This window comes from Equus quagga, chromosome 8 (genome assembly GCF_021613505.1).
Source record: "Equus quagga isolate Etosha38 chromosome 8, UCLA_HA_Equagga_1.0, whole genome shotgun sequence".
NCBI classification, from domain to species: domain Eukaryota; kingdom Metazoa; phylum Chordata; class Mammalia; order Perissodactyla; family Equidae; genus Equus; species Equus quagga.
Genome location: NC_060274.1, coordinates 9,039,148 through 9,058,779, shown reverse-complemented (window position 1 = coordinate 9,058,779; position 19,632 = coordinate 9,039,148). Strand labels below are relative to the sequence as shown.

Sequence of the window (19,632 nt, the reverse complement as noted above, 5' to 3'; positions counted from 1 at the left end):
GGCTGAGTGGTTGAGTTAGTGTGCTCCGCTTCAGTGACCTGGGGTTTTACCGGTTCAGATCCTTGGCATGGACCTAGCACTGCTCATCAGGCCATGCTGAGGTGGCGTCCCACACAGCACAACCAGAAGGACCTGCAACTAGAATAGACAACTATGTACGTGGGAGCTTTGGGGAGAAGAAGAAGAAAGAAAAAAGAAAAAGATCGAATGTGAATTCCCTATATATAACACAATCATATTACGTAATATCTTACCTTATTTTAAAAAGATAAGAGATTTACATGAACTAATGTTGAAAAGTTTAAGATACATTGTTAGGTGAAAAATGCAAACAACACATTTATATTTATATAAAAAAGATCAACCCATATATTTCTAGGTGTTCAAATACGTATGTATGTGAGTATTTCGAGAAAGGCCTAGAAGGTACACACCTAACTGATAACAGCCGTTATCTCTGAGGAGGGGAAGGGAACTGCATGAGGGCAAGGAGGGACTTTAGTGTTATTGGCATTGCCTGAAATTGCTTGACAGTAGGAATCTGAAAAAAATAGACGAGAGCGTATTATTAATTCCCGGAATCCCTCGAGCCTTACCCGAACATTGAAGCTGAAAGGGTAACTATCTGTTCAATTTTATACAAATAAGGGTATGTTTCTTGGTCTTGCCCAGGAGGCAACACTATAGCTTCCAGTAACAACATTTAGGCATCCTTTCGTAGAGTAAGTTAAATGATTTTCCTATTGAGAAGAAAAGCTCGATGGCTGACAGCACTGATATTTAACATTAAACATCACACTTACTAAAAAAGGAACTAACCCACAAAATTAGAAAGATTAAGGAAAAATATCTTTGTTAGTTATATATACTGATAATGGGAAGCTCGGAATTAAGCATAATTCTCATTAGAGTTAATATAGCTTCTAGATGTTACTATTAAATAAATGAATTAAGCATTTGTTTCCTTTTTTATTAGTTTTATTATTCCAACATATTTGATTTGCCCAGACCATTATACAAAAAGACATGTTGACTAAATACAACATAATTTCCATCATCTGAGGGGACTCACGCATCATTACCTGATTGCTTGTGATGCTGACCCGTGGCTGATTGGTTTCGTGGTTCCCCTCTATTGTGACGGTTCTTCCTTCCCTGAGGACTTCCTCATTTCTCTTTGTTCATCCTCTTCTTCCTCCAGAAGCCTCCTCTCTTGGGATGACAGTTTCTCCAAATACCTTCCGTCAAGTGGTGGTAGGGACTCTCTGTCTGGAGGTGGCCCCTGTGACTGTGATGTGCTTTGTCCCTGGATTTCGGGACCCACCAGCGGATCCCTCACTGCTCCAGGACCACTGAGCCTGTCCCCGGGTCTGAACGACAGGCGCTCGTCCTCCTTGTGCTCATACATCATCAGTCTCTTATCAACCACCTCGCGAATCAACACTGAAAAATTACATGTACAGAAATCACTGTGATGTTTTCATGTCTCAGTAGTTACAATGCTGATGTATAGATGAGGACAAGGCATATAACATTTACCAGGCCTCATCCATTCCCAGTAGCATAACATTTTATATAGAGTTAGTACACTTAACTTCTATGCCACTTAATGTATGGAATATGAATTATATTCAATGCCTGTTTTAACAGAATATCATTTATAAAGTAAAGACAGAAGACTAATTTTGATCAAATTATAGAAGAATATAGAAACAATACTGAGGGTAAAAATTTGCACCTTTGTTAATATAATTGATATACTGAAAATTGAAGAAAAGTAAAATTAAAATCTTTTTCCTATTTATTCTTTCTACTGGAAAATTTCAGAGATAACTTTTAAATAAAAGAACTTACTGTCAAGCACTGCTCTTCCCACCATGCTGTATTCCATGGTTTTATCAACTTCATTCATTAGCCATGGAAGGAATCCTATCTCAATATCTGTCATAAAGAAAGTTCATTTCATTAAGTGATTTTTATGAATCATTATATATAGGGAGAATCTGTGCTTTTCCCCTAATGTTAGATTCATCAACATTGTCTTCTTAACACAAAATGTTAAACAGACTCATACAGCATTACTTTTGCCATATTTTTCATACACGTTCTGGTCCATTTCCTTTCTATTGCAGTAGAAACAGTATTTTCAAAATGCTGACGCTTCCTTGAAGTCAAAGCCTTCAGAGCTGACTTTATAGGTGCAATCTGATCAAGGAGACGGATCAAGGAGGCAGGGAGTGGGGGTGGATCTGGAGCTGAACTCCAATTGAAATGCAATGCGAATCCGGGATTGAGCAATAGAATGCCCCCACCTGAAGCTGGGGTCTAACAGCTGATCAAGACTCTGAGGATAGAGGTCAGAGGACATCTGAGAAGGCCATCTAGAAATGGGTCAGAAACTAGGTGTTGCCATTAGTGATAAATTTGTTCAAACTAAAATGGGAATCTACGGTGCAAGCACTGAAAAAATATGGTCCATTAAAATATACGTTTTAATGTTTGAGAATGGCTTTTCCTGGCAGGCAGGCACCTAATTGTTATTTTTGAATGGGGTGACAATAGAGTGTGAAAGAATATTACATTCACTACTAAAAACAACTTTTATCTGAGGCATGAATCTCATTTGCAAGCTTTTAAATGGTCTATAACTGACTTTTTCAGCAATTCATGAGAGAGAAAAGATTCCCAGCCTCTGTGACTAACAGCAAGAGGCCTCGCTAGCCCCCAGGAAGGCGGCGAGGCAGCATGGACAGAGCTCTGGACCTGGAGTCTGAGGCCTAAATGCCTCCCTGTCTGAGTGCTGGTGAGCAAGGCATTTAACCTCTCTGAGCTTCAGTTTCCACTTTTGAAGAATGGGAATTAATGTGCCCTATCCACCTCAGGGGGTTCTTGGGAGGGTCAAATGGTAGCATGTATGGAAAACACTACATCTACTGGAAAGTACAATATAAATGTAAACGAACAATATTTGTTTGTACTCTGACCTCTGTTTATTGAATTGAATACGTAAACAGTGAAAATTAATATTACTAACATCTGCCCCAAAATACTATCAGGCATTTGGAATGGGGCCTGTATACAAAGCACGGTGGATTTAACTGCTTTTGCACCCGCAGAAGGAGGGTGGCAATGAGGACACAGCAACCCATACCCTTCACTTGGCCAGGCCAGCTAAGGAGAGGTGGCTCTGAGGGGCTCCTAACAGCTGGCTAACAGATACGGGTTCTAGACACGCAGAGACCAGGTCCCTGCCTCTTTTTTCTCTCTAACACCTAACATGGTGCCTAGAATAGTGTAAACACCTAATTAAATGAATAAATGACCTCAATAGCGGCCCCCCAAAGGGCTTTTGACTAGAATTGGAAGTCAGCTGAGAAAAAGTTACGAACTATTTATATATACAAGCACAAGTGCTTTCCAGCCCGTAAACCTTTCATATATATGTGATGACATTTAACTCCTAAAAAATTGTCATTTTACACCTAAGGAAACTGAAGGTCAAAAAGCAAGTTAATGAGGAAGCTGGGACCCAAACTCAAGTTTTTGACATCAAGTCCCTATTTCTTCCTACTATTCAATGTTGCTTCTTAATCAAGACAAAGTAACGTCCTAAAATCAAGATCTTTACAATTCACTTCTTCCTAGTAACAGTACTTACTTAAAACAACTATGACTGACTTTTTTATTTGCTTTAGAGATGGAAAGATTCTAATTCAAAAGAAAAATGGGCATGTGATAAATATGATACTTGTGATAAATGTGGACCATTAAGAGGATGCTTATTGTAACAGAGTTGAGCTAATACAACCCTCCACCAACCTCTTTGAACGGGATCATAGAAGTAGCCACCATCCCTGAGGCTGTCAAACACAGAAGGGAGGAGGTCGGCCAGGTAACGCTGTGCAAACACCTGCGCCGCGATCTTCTGCGCAGTCTCGTTATGCTTGTGGACCACTTCCCACTGCTGCTGCTTCCGCCGCTCCTGCCCAGAGAAAAACGCCAGCGCCGGTGGTTACTTAGCCGCTCCGTCCTCCCCAGATACTGAATCCAGTGAGTGGAAGAATTTCGACTTAGATTTGCATCAAAAAAATGGACTGCAAGGTACCTATTAAAGGTTCATATTTTTCATCGAAGACTTTAATGAATTTCAACAGCTAGTAGGTACTGACCTCATAAAAGAGATGGAGCTTAAAGTAAAAGTCATCTCCTGAAAGTAAAACATTTCAAGGAAAATAATTTCCATATATACGTGCTTGACTATATGGATGATATCAAAGGATAATAATAGTTACTTATATTTTTAATGAGTATTATCATAAAGTATTGCTGATACGAAAATTATAGTGCTTAGACATCTTCAGTTAAAGAACTTGGGCCAACGAATTACCTCATTTGTAATGATTCTTTGAATTCATAAAGTTCTGAAAATTATAAAACCTCTCTTTTCTTGTTGCTTCTTGTAGAGCACATATCTGTAATGCTAAAGAAGTGTCTTCTCCCGTAGAGAAGTGGGAGCATTAATATATTTTCTAATTAAGTCTGTTTTCAAAGTTTTAAGCAAATATAAATCTAGATGATTTGTATTCTTCATTTTTTCATAATATATTTGCTAATAGTAAATAAATAAATAAATATTCCTTGATAAAGATTTCACTGATTATTTCAGCAAAGCTAATTTTGTCATTGTTCATTTTATATTTGTAAACAAATAGTCGTGCATTTGCACAATCTTTACCATAAGCCCTATGCTCTTTACACAATTAATTAGTCATTTTGGAGGGAAATTGAAAGGCCATTTGATTAGGTATTGAGTAGAATATACCAACAACTAAGCTATTCTGTGCAGTAAGTTGGCCTCTTTGGGAAGTTAACTCTTTTACGTATTCAGGCACTCCTTTATAATTTCTTCATTCAGTGTACAACATAGGGTGACAGTTATTGCCAGACTCAGAAGGACCCTAAAGATTCCTGAGCCTACTGTTTCCTAACTGGAGGTTATTGGCAAATTTTAAAAACTGGATTCTAAAACTTTTATTAAAGGTTCTAAAAACCTATAATCTAAGAAATATTCTCTAATGACCCAAGTAGTTCTGGTATATCCCTAAGGGTGCAGAGAAGGACCTGGCCACTGAGAAAAAGACTCAAAGGTCTATCTAGACCCTCTGCTTCTTATCCCCCATCTATCCCCAACACACTCCACTTTTTCTTTCCACCTCTTCTGCTACTGACTTATGGCAAATTGATGTATTTCTTTCTCTAAGACTCTTGATATTTAAGAAGGCCTTTCAGTTGGGACATATGCAATTTACTGCATTTAGGAACTTTCGGGAACTCTATTTAGGTACATTTATATATGTTCAAATGTAAAAAAAAGTAATTCAGTCCATGAAAGATGTATGATCTAGAGAACAGGAGAGACCCTAACAACAAATACTATAGGTCTTTTCTAACATGTTTCCAAAGATCTTTAGCTCTATGACATAACACATGTAAATTTGAGCATAATCTGTTAAATAAGCAAAAGACTGTCTAAGAAAGAAAAACAGAACTCTATACTTTTTCCTCTTGGTGGCGTCTCTCTTGCTCTTCAAGTCTCTGAACTTCAGCCAGCTCAACGTTGCGTAACTCTTCATATGCATACTGACTGGCCTGCAGGTTAGCCAGCTCCTCCTCCTCCATTACTTCCAGAAGAGACTGCTCAATGGTCTTTCCCACCAACACTTCTAACATTGGTTTAACTTCAAGATCAAAGTCAAAGAGCTTGAACACACAAAACAAAGCAAATTTAAAACTTTAATCACGAACCAAATGCTCAATGAAAAAATAGCCAGAAGAGCAGCAATAACAAGACACTATTCATGTCTTCTGGGTGCCAGACACTGTGTGGGTGCTGGATTTATGTTCCCAATCCTCAAAATCGCCCTGCAAGGCACACAGAATAGCATTTTGTTTACAGGCAAAAATTGGTTAAGTCAAAGTTATTAAAAAGACCCAGGCATCATCAAAATGAACCCTGATACTTAACAACTTTAAGATCAAACTCTGAAACCCAAGAAATATCCTTGTTTTTCCTATTCTCTGCCTTTTCTGCTCAATTTTTACTGTTTGTTTTTGATAAAGAACTAAGGAACAAGAACAATGGGTATTCTGGTGATTCATCTCCAGGATTTAGAGGCAAACATGTTCTTCTGTGTAGCTGATGAAGACTTATTTCCCAGTTCCAACGATGCTTCTTTCAAGTTCCTTCAAGTTTTAAATCTCATTTAAGTTATTATGCACATACGCATTGACTTTTCTTCAATTTCATAAACTGGCCTATCTATGCATTCCACATTGATAGGAAAATGTAGTTATTTTAGGATTTTTTTTTTAACAGAGAGATTATCTTCATAAAAGTTATATAATCTACAAGCAACTAATAGTGGATCTTTTATACTAGAGATCCTATTTTTCCTTATTTGCTACAAATCTACCTTATATTCATACATTAAGCAAGTATGCAAACACACAAAAATAAAATCTGTGAATATTCTAAGAACATTTCTAATGATGTTCATTTCTGATCAGCAAAGAGGAGAAATCAGAGAATGGAATTTGAAAACATTTCTGGGTACATCAGGATAAAACTACTATTACAGAAAAATTTGGAAAGAAATCCAGTAACTAGAATCTTTCTGATTGTGGTTTGTACTTACGTTAAGCTTTTAACTAAACAATCTATTTATAAAGAAGATAGAGGGAAGTTCAAATAATGTACTATACCTCTCCTTCTAGTATTTGGGTGGCCACATCTTTGCCGGTTTTGGCAGGAATAAAGAGTGGTGTTGGTGGTCTGTCCAAAAATGCATCTGTTTGGCATTCCATATCAACTTCTATGGTGCGGTCGACAATTTCTTCAAGGTATAATTCTAAGAGAACACCATATACATTGATTTGAAACTCTGGTCTATTTCAAGCATATATGTGTATTTGAAACTTCGACTCCTTCAAAATAGAATGAACACGCACAAATGTGAGCTCAGGTCACATACTGAACTAAGTGCTTTTATATATTTGGAAGACCACAGAGTCAGTCAGGCTAGAGCATTTATTGAATGTCAAGAAAGCACTGAGCGTTGTATATGAAAATGGAACTAGAGGAGAACATGAAATCACAGATGTATATAAGATTCAAAGCATAACAGGGCATAGAAAGTTAATAATCCATCTGCATAAGTGAGTCCTAAGATAGTAAATGGATAAAGATTTGAAAATTCTGGATATTTAAAATAATTATGCACCATGTCACTATGTTATTTGATGTTCCCTCTAGCCTTTAGATTATAAACAGATATACGAAAACAAATTTCATCTTAGGAATAATTTATATGAAGCAAGGGCAATGTGGTATCATGCAAAGAACATGAGAAGTGGAGTCAGATGTGGACTTAGCCAAGTTACACCCTGTTCGGGCCTCAGTTTCTTCACCTGTAAAAGGGATCATAATTATCTGTCACATGGAGTCTTTGTAATAATAAAGGTGATACACAGGTAAAGGACCTGGTGTAGTCTGAGATATAGGAAATACTCAACCAAAGGTGGCTGCTATTGTATCACGTGATATTCTGATGGCATAAATAAACACTAAAGTTTAGCTCTCACAGAATTATAACTATATTGGCTAATCACAGACATATGCTCTAGACTTGGCCTCAAGGTAGGGGAAAAAGCGTGGCATGCTTCTCTGCCATTGACCCTTAGTACTCAGAAATAACTCTGATGGATCCACTCACCATCTTGGCAGCGTGCAAAGTGGATCTCGAGTAGTGACATCAGTCCAAGGAAAACCCCAAGTATTGTCTGATTATCGAGATCCTGTCAACCACACAGCTAGACCCTCCAGATCCAGGTAAGCCTCTGTAGCTGAGGACAGGTAGGAAAAGCCTGGCACTGGCCTGTGGTGGGACAGCCTGTGTGGCCCTGGGGAACATGCAAAGTGAGAGGAGAACCAAAGCAGAGAACAGAAGAGGCCGTGCTGAGAGAGGAGGACTCAGATCTGAATGGGCCCACTCCTCTTAAAAGACACACAAAATGCCCAAACAGAACTACATTGCTCTTCTGCCCTGCAATTCCAACAGCGACTCACGCTGGGCTACGAAAGGAAAAAGTGAGAAAAAATCTCCGTTTGAGAATAGAGTATGTGAAAAGGGCTGAGCGTGAATGAATTTGGTCATAAATACTGTTTAAAAAAACCCCACCTCATAGTTCCAGGCATACCCAATATAATAATAATATATAGTCTATGAATTTGTTGGGAAGTCCCGGGTAGAGTAACAGATATGTAAATAATACAAAGGCCCAATAAAAATGAACTGACTTAGGAAACTGAGCAAACCAGGGAGCTGCCACAGCATGGTCACGTACCTGTCTGCACGTCCACGTGCTGCCTGCCTTCCACGGGTTCGGGCGTGTGTGGTCGGAGCTGTTCTTGGGCTCGTTTTCTGGCAAGAGCCCTCCTCTTAGCCTGGTGCTGTCTCTGAATCTCTAGAGGATCAGGCTGCCCAGACTAAGGGTGACAGAAAAGGCTTCTAAAATTCAGAAAATATTTCTCACAGCATGCAGAACTACCACTCCGAAAGTGATTCCCGGAGAGTCTAAAAGCACCTGTCATACAAGGCTTCCTGATTATCAGTGACTTGAAGAAAATTCCATTTGAACTTAGACAATTATAAAGATGTCTGACAAAGCAGAAAAGTAACTTCAACGTCTGGCTAACTGGAAGGAACGGGTGCAGAATCCTATCTAGGACCTTGTCCTTCCTTATCCCAGCATTTTCACCATGAATTCCTCTGGTGCCTAGTAACCCAGCAGACTGATGTAATCATCCAGTAACAATAAATTTTAATGTGTAGTTAAGAAAGTGCAAAGCACTATGATTTTTAAAAATCTGAATTTCACTCAGATGGAATTTCCTTAAAAAATACATTAACTCACAAAGAAAACCAGCTCAGTCCAAATGAAGTCTGTCCAAGTGCACAAGATGATAGCTAAGGGATTAAAAATATAACTATTCACAGTAGTTCTGCAACATCTGGAGGTCCTCGATTTCGTATCTGTATCTCCCTTCGTGGTCATTCTCTATAGCTAACCTGCCTTATATCAAGGTAAATACGAAAAGGAAGGGAAAATATAAAAGCACTTTGCATGAAAAAAATTATAATATTTAAAACTAGATTTCTAAAAACACTTTAACTGAAATGACAATGTAATAACATTAAAGTTTTTCAAAAAGAAAAAGAAAACTACCTATAATCCCATATCCTAATACAAGGGCTACTTTCATTTAAATACACAGTATTTTATCAGTCTTTGGGTGGGGAACATGATGTAATCTAGACAGAAATTGAAATATAATGATGTACACATGAAATTTATATAACATTATAAACCAGTAACCTCAAGAAAAAAATAACAATAACTCTTTTAACAAGTGAAAAAAACCCCCCAAAAATAAATGCAGTTTTTTTTGAAGTTGTGATGGTACCATACATTTTATAGTTTTTCTAACTTAACACTATCTATCATAAACTTTCCCCATATTTGCACTAAATATGGAAAGAACAGCATTGGCTCCGAAGCTCAAATTCCAACTCTTCAATTTATTAATCACTAAGATTAGTAAAGCTTGGACTACTAACCTAAGTTTTCAGATATTCAGCTTTCTTGTCTGTACAGTGGGAATACTAACAACACCTACCTCAGGTTTTGATTGTAAGGAACAGGTCAGAGGATAATGTAACAAGCCTAACACAATCTCTGACACAGAATAGCTCTTCTGCTACATAGTTATCATTTCCTTTTATTACAAAATAATATAACCACATTACAAAAAAAAAAGAGAAAGAATCGCCTATAACTCACTCCATTTTCTAATACAAGTACTATTGTCATTTTGGGATCATTTAGTGAAGGCTTTTTTTCTTTGTGTATATATTCTACATTATTATAAATATCATCCTTGATTTATTTCCATTTTCTTTTTCTTCTGAGGAAAATTAGCCCTGAGCTAACATCTATGCCAATCTGCCTCTATTTTTTGTATGTGGGTTGCCACCACAGCATGGCTGATGGATGGTGTAGGTCTGGCACCTGGGATCCAAACTTGCAAACCCTGGGCCACCTATGTGGAGCAGTGTGCCAAACTTAACCATTATGCCATGGCCCGGCCCCTCCATTTTCTCAAGGTAACAGAATTACAAATGTCAGCTCTTGAAAGATTTGGAGTAACGTGAATACAACAAGTTCATTTTAGAAACGCATTGCCCAACTTAACTGTTTCAGGGTCTAGTTAAAAAACGCATTGCCCAATTTAACTGTTTCAGGGTCTAGTTAAAAATCTATTTTTTAGAAAGTTTATTTTGAAATAATTCATAATAGGTTGCAAAAATAGTAGATAGAGTCCTGTTGTACCCCTCAGGAAGCTTCTTCCGATGGTGACATTTTATATAATTGTGGCACAATATCAAAATCAGGAAATGAACACTGGCAAAATATGATATGACAGTGATCTGTAACAGATGTTGCTCAGTTTTCACAATTTTACGTGCATTGATTTGTGTTTGTATCTGTGTATATAGTTCTACATGATTTTACCCCATATACAGATTCGTGTAACCACCACTATGATCAAGGTAAGACCTGTTTCATCACAACAAAGGAGCTCCCTGGGTATTCCTTTCTATTTCTCCCAAGTCTCTCCTTCATCCCTGTCCCCTGGCAACCACTAATCTGTTCTCCATCTGGATAGTTTTGTCTTTTCGAGAATGTTACATACAAGGAATACAATAGTACGTAACCTTTTGAGATTGGCTTTTTTCACTAAGTATAACGCCCTTGAAGTCCATCCAGGTTGTTACATGTATCGATAGTTCATTCTTTTTTGTTCCTGAGCAGTTCTTAATTGTGTGGATGTACCAGGTTTGTTTAACCACTTACCTATTGAAAGACACTTAGGATGTGTTTTCAGTTTTTAGCTGTCATGATAAAGCTGCTATGAATGTTCACTTGTGTGCAGGTTCATATGTGAATATAAGTTCCCATTTCTCTGGGATAAATGTCTACAAGTACAATTGTGGAATTGAATGGTAAGTGCTAGTTAGTTTTGATAACACTGAACAATTTTCTAGGGTGGATGTACCATTTTACACTTCTATCAGCAAAATATGAGAGTTCCAGTTGCTCCATATCCTCACAAGCATTTCCTATTATCACTATTTAAAAATTTTAGCTTTTCTAACAGGTGCATAGTTATATCATTGTGGTTTTAGTATGTATTTCCCTAATGGCTAATCATGTTGATTTTTTTTTTAATGTGCTTATTTGCCATCCCTTTCTTTTCTTTGGTGAAATATTTGCTCATGTTTTTTGACCATTTTTTCTTTTTTTTTTTTTTTGGTGAGGGAGATTGGCCCTGAGCTAACATCTGTGCCAATCTTTTTTGATTTTGTATGTGGGACGCCTCCACAGCATGGCTTGATGAGCAGTGTGTAGGTCCACACCCAGGATCCGAACCTGTAAACCCCAGTCTGCCAAAACGGAGCATGCAAACTTAACCGCTATGCCACCGGGCTAACCCTTGACCATTTTCTAACTGGACTTTTTTCTCCTGAGTTTTAAGAGTTCTTTATATATTCCAAATATAAGACCTTCGTTGGATACGTGGTTTGCAAATATTTTCTTCTGGTCTTAGCTTGTCTTTTTGTCCTTTTACAAGGGTTTTTCACACCACAAAAGTTTTAAGTTTTGAAGTCCACTTGATCATGTTTTCTTCTCTGGATCAACTCTCTGCTTAGCCCTAGATTCTGAAGGTTTTCTCCTAAAAGTTTATAGCTTTACATTTCATATTTAAACCCGTGATCCATTTGAACTAAATTTTGTATATGGTGTAAGGTTTAGGTCATGGTTCATTCAATTTTTTTGTCTATGGATGTCCAATCGCTCCAGCACCATTTGTTGAAAACACTATCTCTCCTTCATTGACCTGCTTTTGTCCCTTTGTCAAAAATTAGTTGGGTGTATTTGTGTTGGTTTATTTCCGAGTTCTCTATTTTGTTCCATTGGTCCATGTATCTATTCCTCCACCAATATCACCCTGTCTTGACACAATTACTAATATCATACATAGTAAGTCTTAATGTTGGGTATAGCAATTCCTCTCACTTTACTCTTCTCTTTCAAAGTGGCTTTAGCTATTTTATTCTTTTGCCTTTCCATGTAAATTTTAGAATAAGCTTGTCTAGATCTACATAAACTTGCTGGAATTTTGGTAGGAATTGTGCTATACTTATAGGTCAACTTGGGGAAAATTAACATCTTTACTATGGTGAGTCTTCCAATCCATGCACATGGTATGTCTCCCCATTTCTTTAGATGGTCTTTGATTTCTTCCTTTTTAAAAATAGCCATCATATAATTTAAAAAATCAATTTATTTAAACAAAAACAAAAACAGTTCATCCCTTTCTCCCACTCCCCATCCTCTTGCCTCTGGCAACTACCACTTTGTTCCCTGTATCTATGAACTTGCTTTTTTTTTTTACTATATATTTTTTGATTACACATAGAAAAGAGATCATATGGCATTTGTCTTTATCTGTCTGACTTATTTTACTTAGCATAACTCACTCAGGGTCCATCCATGTTGTTGCAAATAGCAAGATTTCTTTCTTTTTAGTGGCTGAATAATATTCCATGTATATATATACACCACAATTTCTTTATCCATCCATCCATTGATGGACCCTTAGATTGTTTCCATAATTTGCCTATTGTAAATAATGCTGCAATGAACATGGGAGTGCATACATCTTTTTAAATTAGTGTTTTCATTTTCTTTGGATATATATCCAGACATGGAATTGCTGGATCATATGGTATTTCTAATTTTAATTTTTTTAGGAACCTCCATACTGTTTTCCATAGTGGCTGCACCAATTTACATTCCCATCAACAATGCACAAGGGGTCCCTTTTCTCCACAACCTCGACAACACTTGTTATTTCTTGTCTTTTTGATAATAGCCATTCTAACAGGTGTGAGGCGATATCTTATTATGGTTTAGATTTGCATTTCCCTGATGACTAAAGATGTAGAACATCTTTTCATGTACCTGTTGGTCATCTGTATGTCTTCTTTGGAAAAATATCTATTCAGATCTTCTGTGCATTTTTTAATTGAATTATTTGTTTTCTGCAATCGAGTTGCATGAGTTCTCTATATATTTTGGATATTAGCCTCTGATACACGATTTGCAAGTATTTTCTCCCATTCAGCAGGCTACCTTTTCATTTTGTTGATGGTTTCCCTTGCTGTGCAGAGTCTTTGACTTCCTTTATCAGCATTTTGTAATTTTTATCTTACAGATCTTGTATATGTTTTGTTAGATTTACACCTAGGTACTCCAGTCTTTTGGGAATGATTGTAGACAGTATGATGTTTTAAATTTTGTTTTCCACATGTTCCTTTTTAGTACACAGAAATATGACTGGTCTTAGTGTGTTGATCTTGCATCCTGCGACGGTGCTCAACTCACTAGAGTTCTAGTACTTTTTGGTAGATTCACTGGGATTTTCTATGTAGACAATTTTGTCACAGAAAACGCCGAAACACATGCCTACAGCCAGTGTGCACTGCTACTGCCACAGAAAACGCCAAAACACACGCCTACAGCAAACAATTGAGCTGTGGTTTCCAAATGCTGGCTCCTGAACTGGCTGTACCAGAGTTGCCTAGAGAAGTTTATTAATAATGCGTATTCGCGTGTCCGACCCTTGGATGTTCCCATGCAGTAGATCCAGGGTACGGCTGAAGCATATATATTTTTAATGAGTCTTCCAGGTGGTTTCTACCTACACTGCTTCAGAATGTCTACTATTCCATACAGCACCACGTGGGGTTAGGCACTCATCTGTCATATGGTGTTTACAAGTTATCTTAACTGTATTTCATTTCTGCACCAAGAAATCATCACTCTTAATATCATGCCACCTCTTACTCATCTCTGCATCCTAGGTACCCAGGACAGGACCTAAAACTCAATAAAGAGTTGTTGAATGAATTAAAGAAAAGAAGCATAATTCAGAATTTTTGACTAAATAATGATAATAGTATTAGAGTATGAGATAATTTAAACAAACCTAAATATATTAGACCAGTGCTACTCAAAGTGTGGTCCTCAGACTAGTGCTGTCTATAAATTGTTTGAACTGGTCTGTAACAATTTAATTATGGAAATTGACAGTAAAAGTTTAGAAACTTCTAGAGCAGTTTTCCAGAGTTCTGCTAATCTAATAAAAAATTAGGGCTTGTATTTTTTTAATTATTATTTTTAATTGTGGCCAAATACACATAAAATTTACCATCTTAACCATTTTTAAACGTACAGTTCAGTGGCATTAAGTACATTCACACTGTTACATGACCATCACTGCCATCCAATTCCAGAACTTTTTTCCTCTTGCAAAACTGAAACTCTGTCTCCATTAAATAATAACTCCCTATTCTCCTATCCCCTAGCCCCTGGCAGCTACAGTTAAGCTTGTATTTGGATGTCTTTTTTTTTCATTTCATTTTTCTTGTAATCTATCTTGATTTCATTTTATAAATGTTTTAGTATGCAACAGATTAGAAATTAAGACAAACGAACCAACTGGTCCTTCACCACAGGTACCTTGAAAGCTCTGTTAGACCATTCAGATGACACTTACCAGCGGGGCCATTTGCAGAGCATAAGTGTTGCCTCGGATCACCCTTCTGTCGTACATTATGTTTCCGTAACGAATAGGTTCTTCGGCTCTGTAAGACAGCAAATTCTAAATAACTACAATCTAAGAGTGTTGGTATCTATGAAGCCAACTCATTTTTAATAGGATTTAGGCTAAGATGAAAAGAATTTTAAGAAAACAGATTTTTGTTTTAGCACAGTCCATAATATAAGGAGCCAAAGGGCTCCCATTTATGGAAGGCTTATTACATGCCAGGCCTTTCACATAATATTTTATTTATTGCTCACAATAAGCTTCAAGTTGAGAACTATGATTCCCATTTGACAGAAGAGGAAGTAAGACTCAGAAAGGAATGTGCCCCAGGTCACCTGGCTAGTAAGTGGCAGAGCTGGATTTTGGCTGTAAATCTGTTTATGAAGGATTTTGGCTGTTGAAAAGGGGCCTGCCCTAAGGGATGGACAAAAGTTTGATTCAAGGATTGAAAAGTTACATTAATAGGATCAGGCTTAAAAAATAAAATCAGTCAAATTTCTCATTGTTCCTTAACCTCAAAGATATTTTTAAATGATACTGTCTCAAATGTCAAGAAAATTTTAATTTTGGGAATAAGCATGATCAATAGTGAAAAATACACAGTTGATATTTCCATTCTAAGTTCTTTCATTGCTATCCTATTCATGGCTATGAAACCAAACATCGACCTATGCCAATAACAGTACTCTAACAGAAATGATTTTCAGAGGGGTAGTAAGTTGCTTATTTATCATATATTGAAATCGTTATTGGATAACCTGATCTCATATTACTTAAAACCCAGAGATGCTGCACTGCTCATCTTTCTTGACCTCGGGGCAGTGTTCAGCTCAGCTGGTCGCTCCTTCACTGAAGCTCTCTAGGCCTCTGTGACACTACCGTATTGTTCTGATTGTTTTCCTGCGACTTCTCTGACTGCGTATTCTCAGCCTCCTCCCGTGCTGGAGCATTTCCTCAGGGCGCAGCGTTCTCTTGTCCTTAGTTGACCTCATCCCATCTCAAGGCTTCACTTATGATCCACAGACTTAAAACTCCCAATTTTATTTTATCTTTAGCTCAGAACTCTCTTCTGAGCTCCAGGCATATAAGTCTGATTGATATGCTCAATGACATCTCACTAAGATGTCTGAACGACAACCTCAGAATTGAACGATCATTCTCCCTCTCCAACTTGTTCCTTAGTGTTCTCTATTCATTAATGGTACCACTAGCCACCCAAGTGTCTTCGTCTAGAAGCCTGGGAGTCATTCATGACTCCTGCCTCTTCCCCAATCCCTAGAGCCAGCAAGTCCTATTGATGCCACCCCCTAAATCTTTGCCACATCCACCCATGGCTCACGGCCGCCACTGTCTTCTACCTGGACCACTGTGAAAGTCCCTTGACTGTCTGGAACAACATTTCTCCCTCAATGTGTTCTATATGTTGTAGCCAGTGATCTGTTAGAATGGAAAAATCTGTTTGCTTGATTAAAGTTAGTGCTAATTAAACGAATAATGATGAAAATTTTTGGTTTTGTTTTTATACTATCAAAATCCAAAAAGAAAAAAAAAATCTCTAACACCTTTTGCCAGTGAGGATGGGGGGAAAAGATATGTTTAAACACTCTTGGAGGAAAGGTATGTCGTTCCATCTGTTTGTATTAAAAGTACACAGGCCCTCGCCCTGGGAGTCCCACCCTGGGAATCTGCCTTATAGAAGTGAAAAAGCCAGTACACGAGGCTGTTTACTGAAAGCTCCTTCTTTGTGGTAAAAACTGAAGCAAACTGAATATCTACCAATAGTAGAAAATTTTAATAAATTATGGTACATCCATACCAGAGGATATCACGCTGCTATTAAAAATAACTGGAGGAGGGGCGGGCCTGGTAGTGCAGCGGTTAAGTTTGCATGCTCCACTTTGGCGACCTGGGGTTCGCCAGTTCGGCTCCCAGGCTCAGACCTACGCACCACTCCTCAAGCCATGCTGTGACAGGCGTCCCACATATAAAGAAGAGGAAGATGGGCACAGATATTAGCTTAGGGACAATCTTCCTCAGCAAAAAGAGGATTGGCAGCAGATGTTAGCTCAGGGCTAATCTTCCTCAAAATAAATAAATAAATAAATAAAATAATTGGAGGAATTTCCACAAAGTATTAAGTGAGAAAAGCAAGATGTTGAGAATTGTATATAACGCATTACCATTCTTATGAAGTAGACAAAGCCCTAGCATGTGTGCATATATTCACACATCTGTGCATAAACATGGGAGCGTGGAGAACAGCACAGAAGCATTCTTGTGAGGTCGTTAACATGGTTTACCTGAGGGTAGGAGAGAGGTGTGTGAGGGAAGGGGGTGGGACTAAGGCTGCACTAAGAATGTCCCCAAGTGTGAATGATGTGAGTCCATTTACATAAAATTAAATATGCATGTGTAAGCATACATAAAGAAATTAGAGGAAAAAAAGGAATTAGAGCTTGTAAAATAGGGGGGAAAAGCCAAATGCAGATGAATCTGTGTAGTATAATTCTATTTGGGAAATAAACATCTCATATATATGTACATATGCCCATATACGTATGTGCGTGCAAGGAGGTACAGAAGAATGATTAAGACTGCTCAATTTGGTGCAACAGGGAAGTTGGGGGTAGAGGTAGGTGGGAGAGAATTAACTTTGCATTTATTCGTCCTTATTTTGTATTTTTCATTTGCTTTGACAAGCAGACAGTAGTTTTGTAAATTGAAAACCACCAATAAGGATAATTTTAAACTGAAAAATCAAATACATACACATACATTCCTTCTAATGGCTTGGATCAACGGATTACTGCAATACACCAATCAACTAATTCTACGAAAAAAGTAAACCTTCCTAATGAAGCACCACTGATTCTTACTTCCTCTGTTGTTCTGATTTCATACTGATGATTTGTAACCAACCACTTAGAGGTACCAGCAAGTGTTTTTGAAAGGAGTCCCTTTTTTAAATTAGTCCTTTCCTAATATATATAATCCCTCTTCAAATGTAAATTTCCTATTTTGGTTCTCTTAAAGTGACAGACATTTCTGATAGGAAAAAGTCTTGTCAGAATCAGATAATTATGAATTTAGACTCAGTGTCTGAAATAACCATCAATAGTTACATTGTTGATGTTCAATCATTAATTCAACAATTTGTGTCGAGTGCCTACTACGTGTCAGGCATGGTCCTAGGTGGACAAAATACACAAAGGTTCCTGCTTCCCTGGGGCCCGCATTCTTGGGAAGTTCTGCTAATTCCTAAATCTGTGGCTTATGGAAAGAACTTCACGAGAACCATGACATTTACGGTCCTTTCTAAATATGGATATTTCAATATTTGCAAATACTCATTAAAGTAAAAATGCAATTTGGGGTCCAGCATGGAAGGATAACCTGATGCCTGACCAAGGAGAACCCATTCCTGGTGTGGAAAGAGCTGTACTTGGCTCCCATTCTGGACATGCTATTGTGTGTGATACCTCTGTACTTGTTTCCTCATTTGCATAAAAGAGTCATAAAACCAACTTCACAGCACTGCGGACTAAGTAAGAAAATGTATGCGAATGCCCCTAGTAAGGTGCTCGGCACAGAGCTGCCCAACAGTAAACATGAGTTGGCTCAAACTTCGTGAAATAAGCCAGTTCCACGTACATGCAATCAACCATACCAACAACTCAAGATCACTAAGGTTAACGAAGGGAGGCCACCCATGCCCCTTCTTGCTTCATTCCTCCAGAGCCCGCGAGAGTTCTCTGGGGAAGAAATTTCACCTCGGCGGCGTGTAGAGGAGGGAAAGCAGCACAGGCAGATTTTGCCTGGGGAGGGTGGGGCAAGATCCCGTGGCCCGGGCATGGGGGGCAAGGGGAGACCACGGGGCGCTGGTCTGCTCACTCACGGCTGCAGCAGGCTGTCTCGGTAACGGCGGCGCTGGCAGGGCGGGGGCCGCGGCCGGCTGGTGTAGGTGTAGGTGTAGGTGCCCATGGCCGGAGAGGTGCGGTCCGTCCACGTGGGGGCCACGCCCGGGGTCGCGCCGCCTCGCCTTCGATGGAGCTTGGCTTTGAAGCAGGTGGGCGCTAAGGCGTCGTGGGAGCGGGGGAGGTGCGCGTAGTGCCAAGGGCAGCGACTCTGCGACGCGAGGAGAGGCGGCAAGGAGGGAGGCGGGCGGGACGCGAAGTTGCCAGGACGGGAGGTGGGAGCTACGCTATGCTCCCTGCCGGCCGCACAGAGCCCGCCTGCGACGCCGGTGCCGGTTGCCCAGCAACCCCGACTTCCGCCCGGGGGCGTGGCCTCTGGGCAGTTCCGGCGGGGGGAGTTCGCGGGAAATGCAGCTCGCAGGGGCACTTCCGGCTCTTGACTCCACCCACCCGCGCCTCTCATGCCGTTGCGCCTGCGTGTTGGCAGCTCCCCGTCCAGGGAGGCCGGCATGGCGGTCTCGGTGGAAGGCCCAGCAAGCCGTGGCGGCGTTCTCCGGCCACACTGTGGAGCGTGGCTTTGCGGGGTTGGTGTGGGCGCCATCCTCCCAGGCCTACGTGCTCCCGCTCTTCAGGGGCGTCCTGCGCTGTTTCTCCTGCCGCCGCGCCGCTGCCCCGGGCTGCCCGCCTCTGATCGCTTACCTCTGGCCCCCGGGCTCCCAGCTCTGTTACGTACAGGGCCGGGCAGGGGCTCCCTGGGGTCTCCCGGCGCCGCCACCTCTTCCGCCCCGGGCGCGCTCGGCGGCCTAGTCTGCATTTCCCGCCTGCCTTGTGTGCAAAGCTCTGTTTCCTGACCTCAGAGGACCCTGGGGCGCACGGAGCGACAAGGACCGCCCCACAGACAGCTCATCTGGGGAGAGGGGTGGG

The 19,632-nt window shown here is 39.6% G+C and overlaps 1 protein-coding gene across 1 annotated transcript; it reads right to left on the bottom strand.

Moving 5' to 3' along the window:
• Positions 1-981: 981 nt before the first annotated feature.
• RSPH3 (radial spoke head 3) lies at positions 982-19,348 on the bottom strand. Its single transcript, XM_046669969.1, has 8 exons — positions 18,690-19,348; positions 14,744-14,831; positions 8,404-8,545; positions 6,763-6,908; positions 5,557-5,760; positions 3,820-3,982; positions 1,855-1,941; positions 982-1,443 (listed from the first exon to the last, which is right to left on the bottom strand). The coding sequence occupies exons 1-8, from the start codon at positions 19,307-19,309 to the stop codon at positions 1,133-1,135; spliced, it is 1,761 nt and encodes a 586-aa protein (XP_046525925.1). The 5' UTR covers positions 19,310-19,348; the 3' UTR covers positions 982-1,132.
• Between the last annotated feature and the right edge of the window lie 284 nt (positions 19,349-19,632).

Bases quoted from the DNA above. Each gene is read 5' to 3' on its own strand.
- RSPH3 (XM_046669969.1), bottom strand. From the start codon at position 19,309: ATGGCGCCCACACCAACCCCGCAAAGCCACGCTCCACAGTGTGGCCGG. The intron at 14,832-18,689 runs GTGAGTGAGCAG...GCTGTCTTACAG, and splicing joins CGAGACAGCCTGCTGCAGCC to AGCCGAAGAACCTATTCGTT. The intron at 8,546-14,743 runs GTAAGTGTCATC...TGTCACCCTTAG, and splicing joins CTCTGCAAATGGCCCCGCTG to TCTGGGCAGCCTGATCCTCT.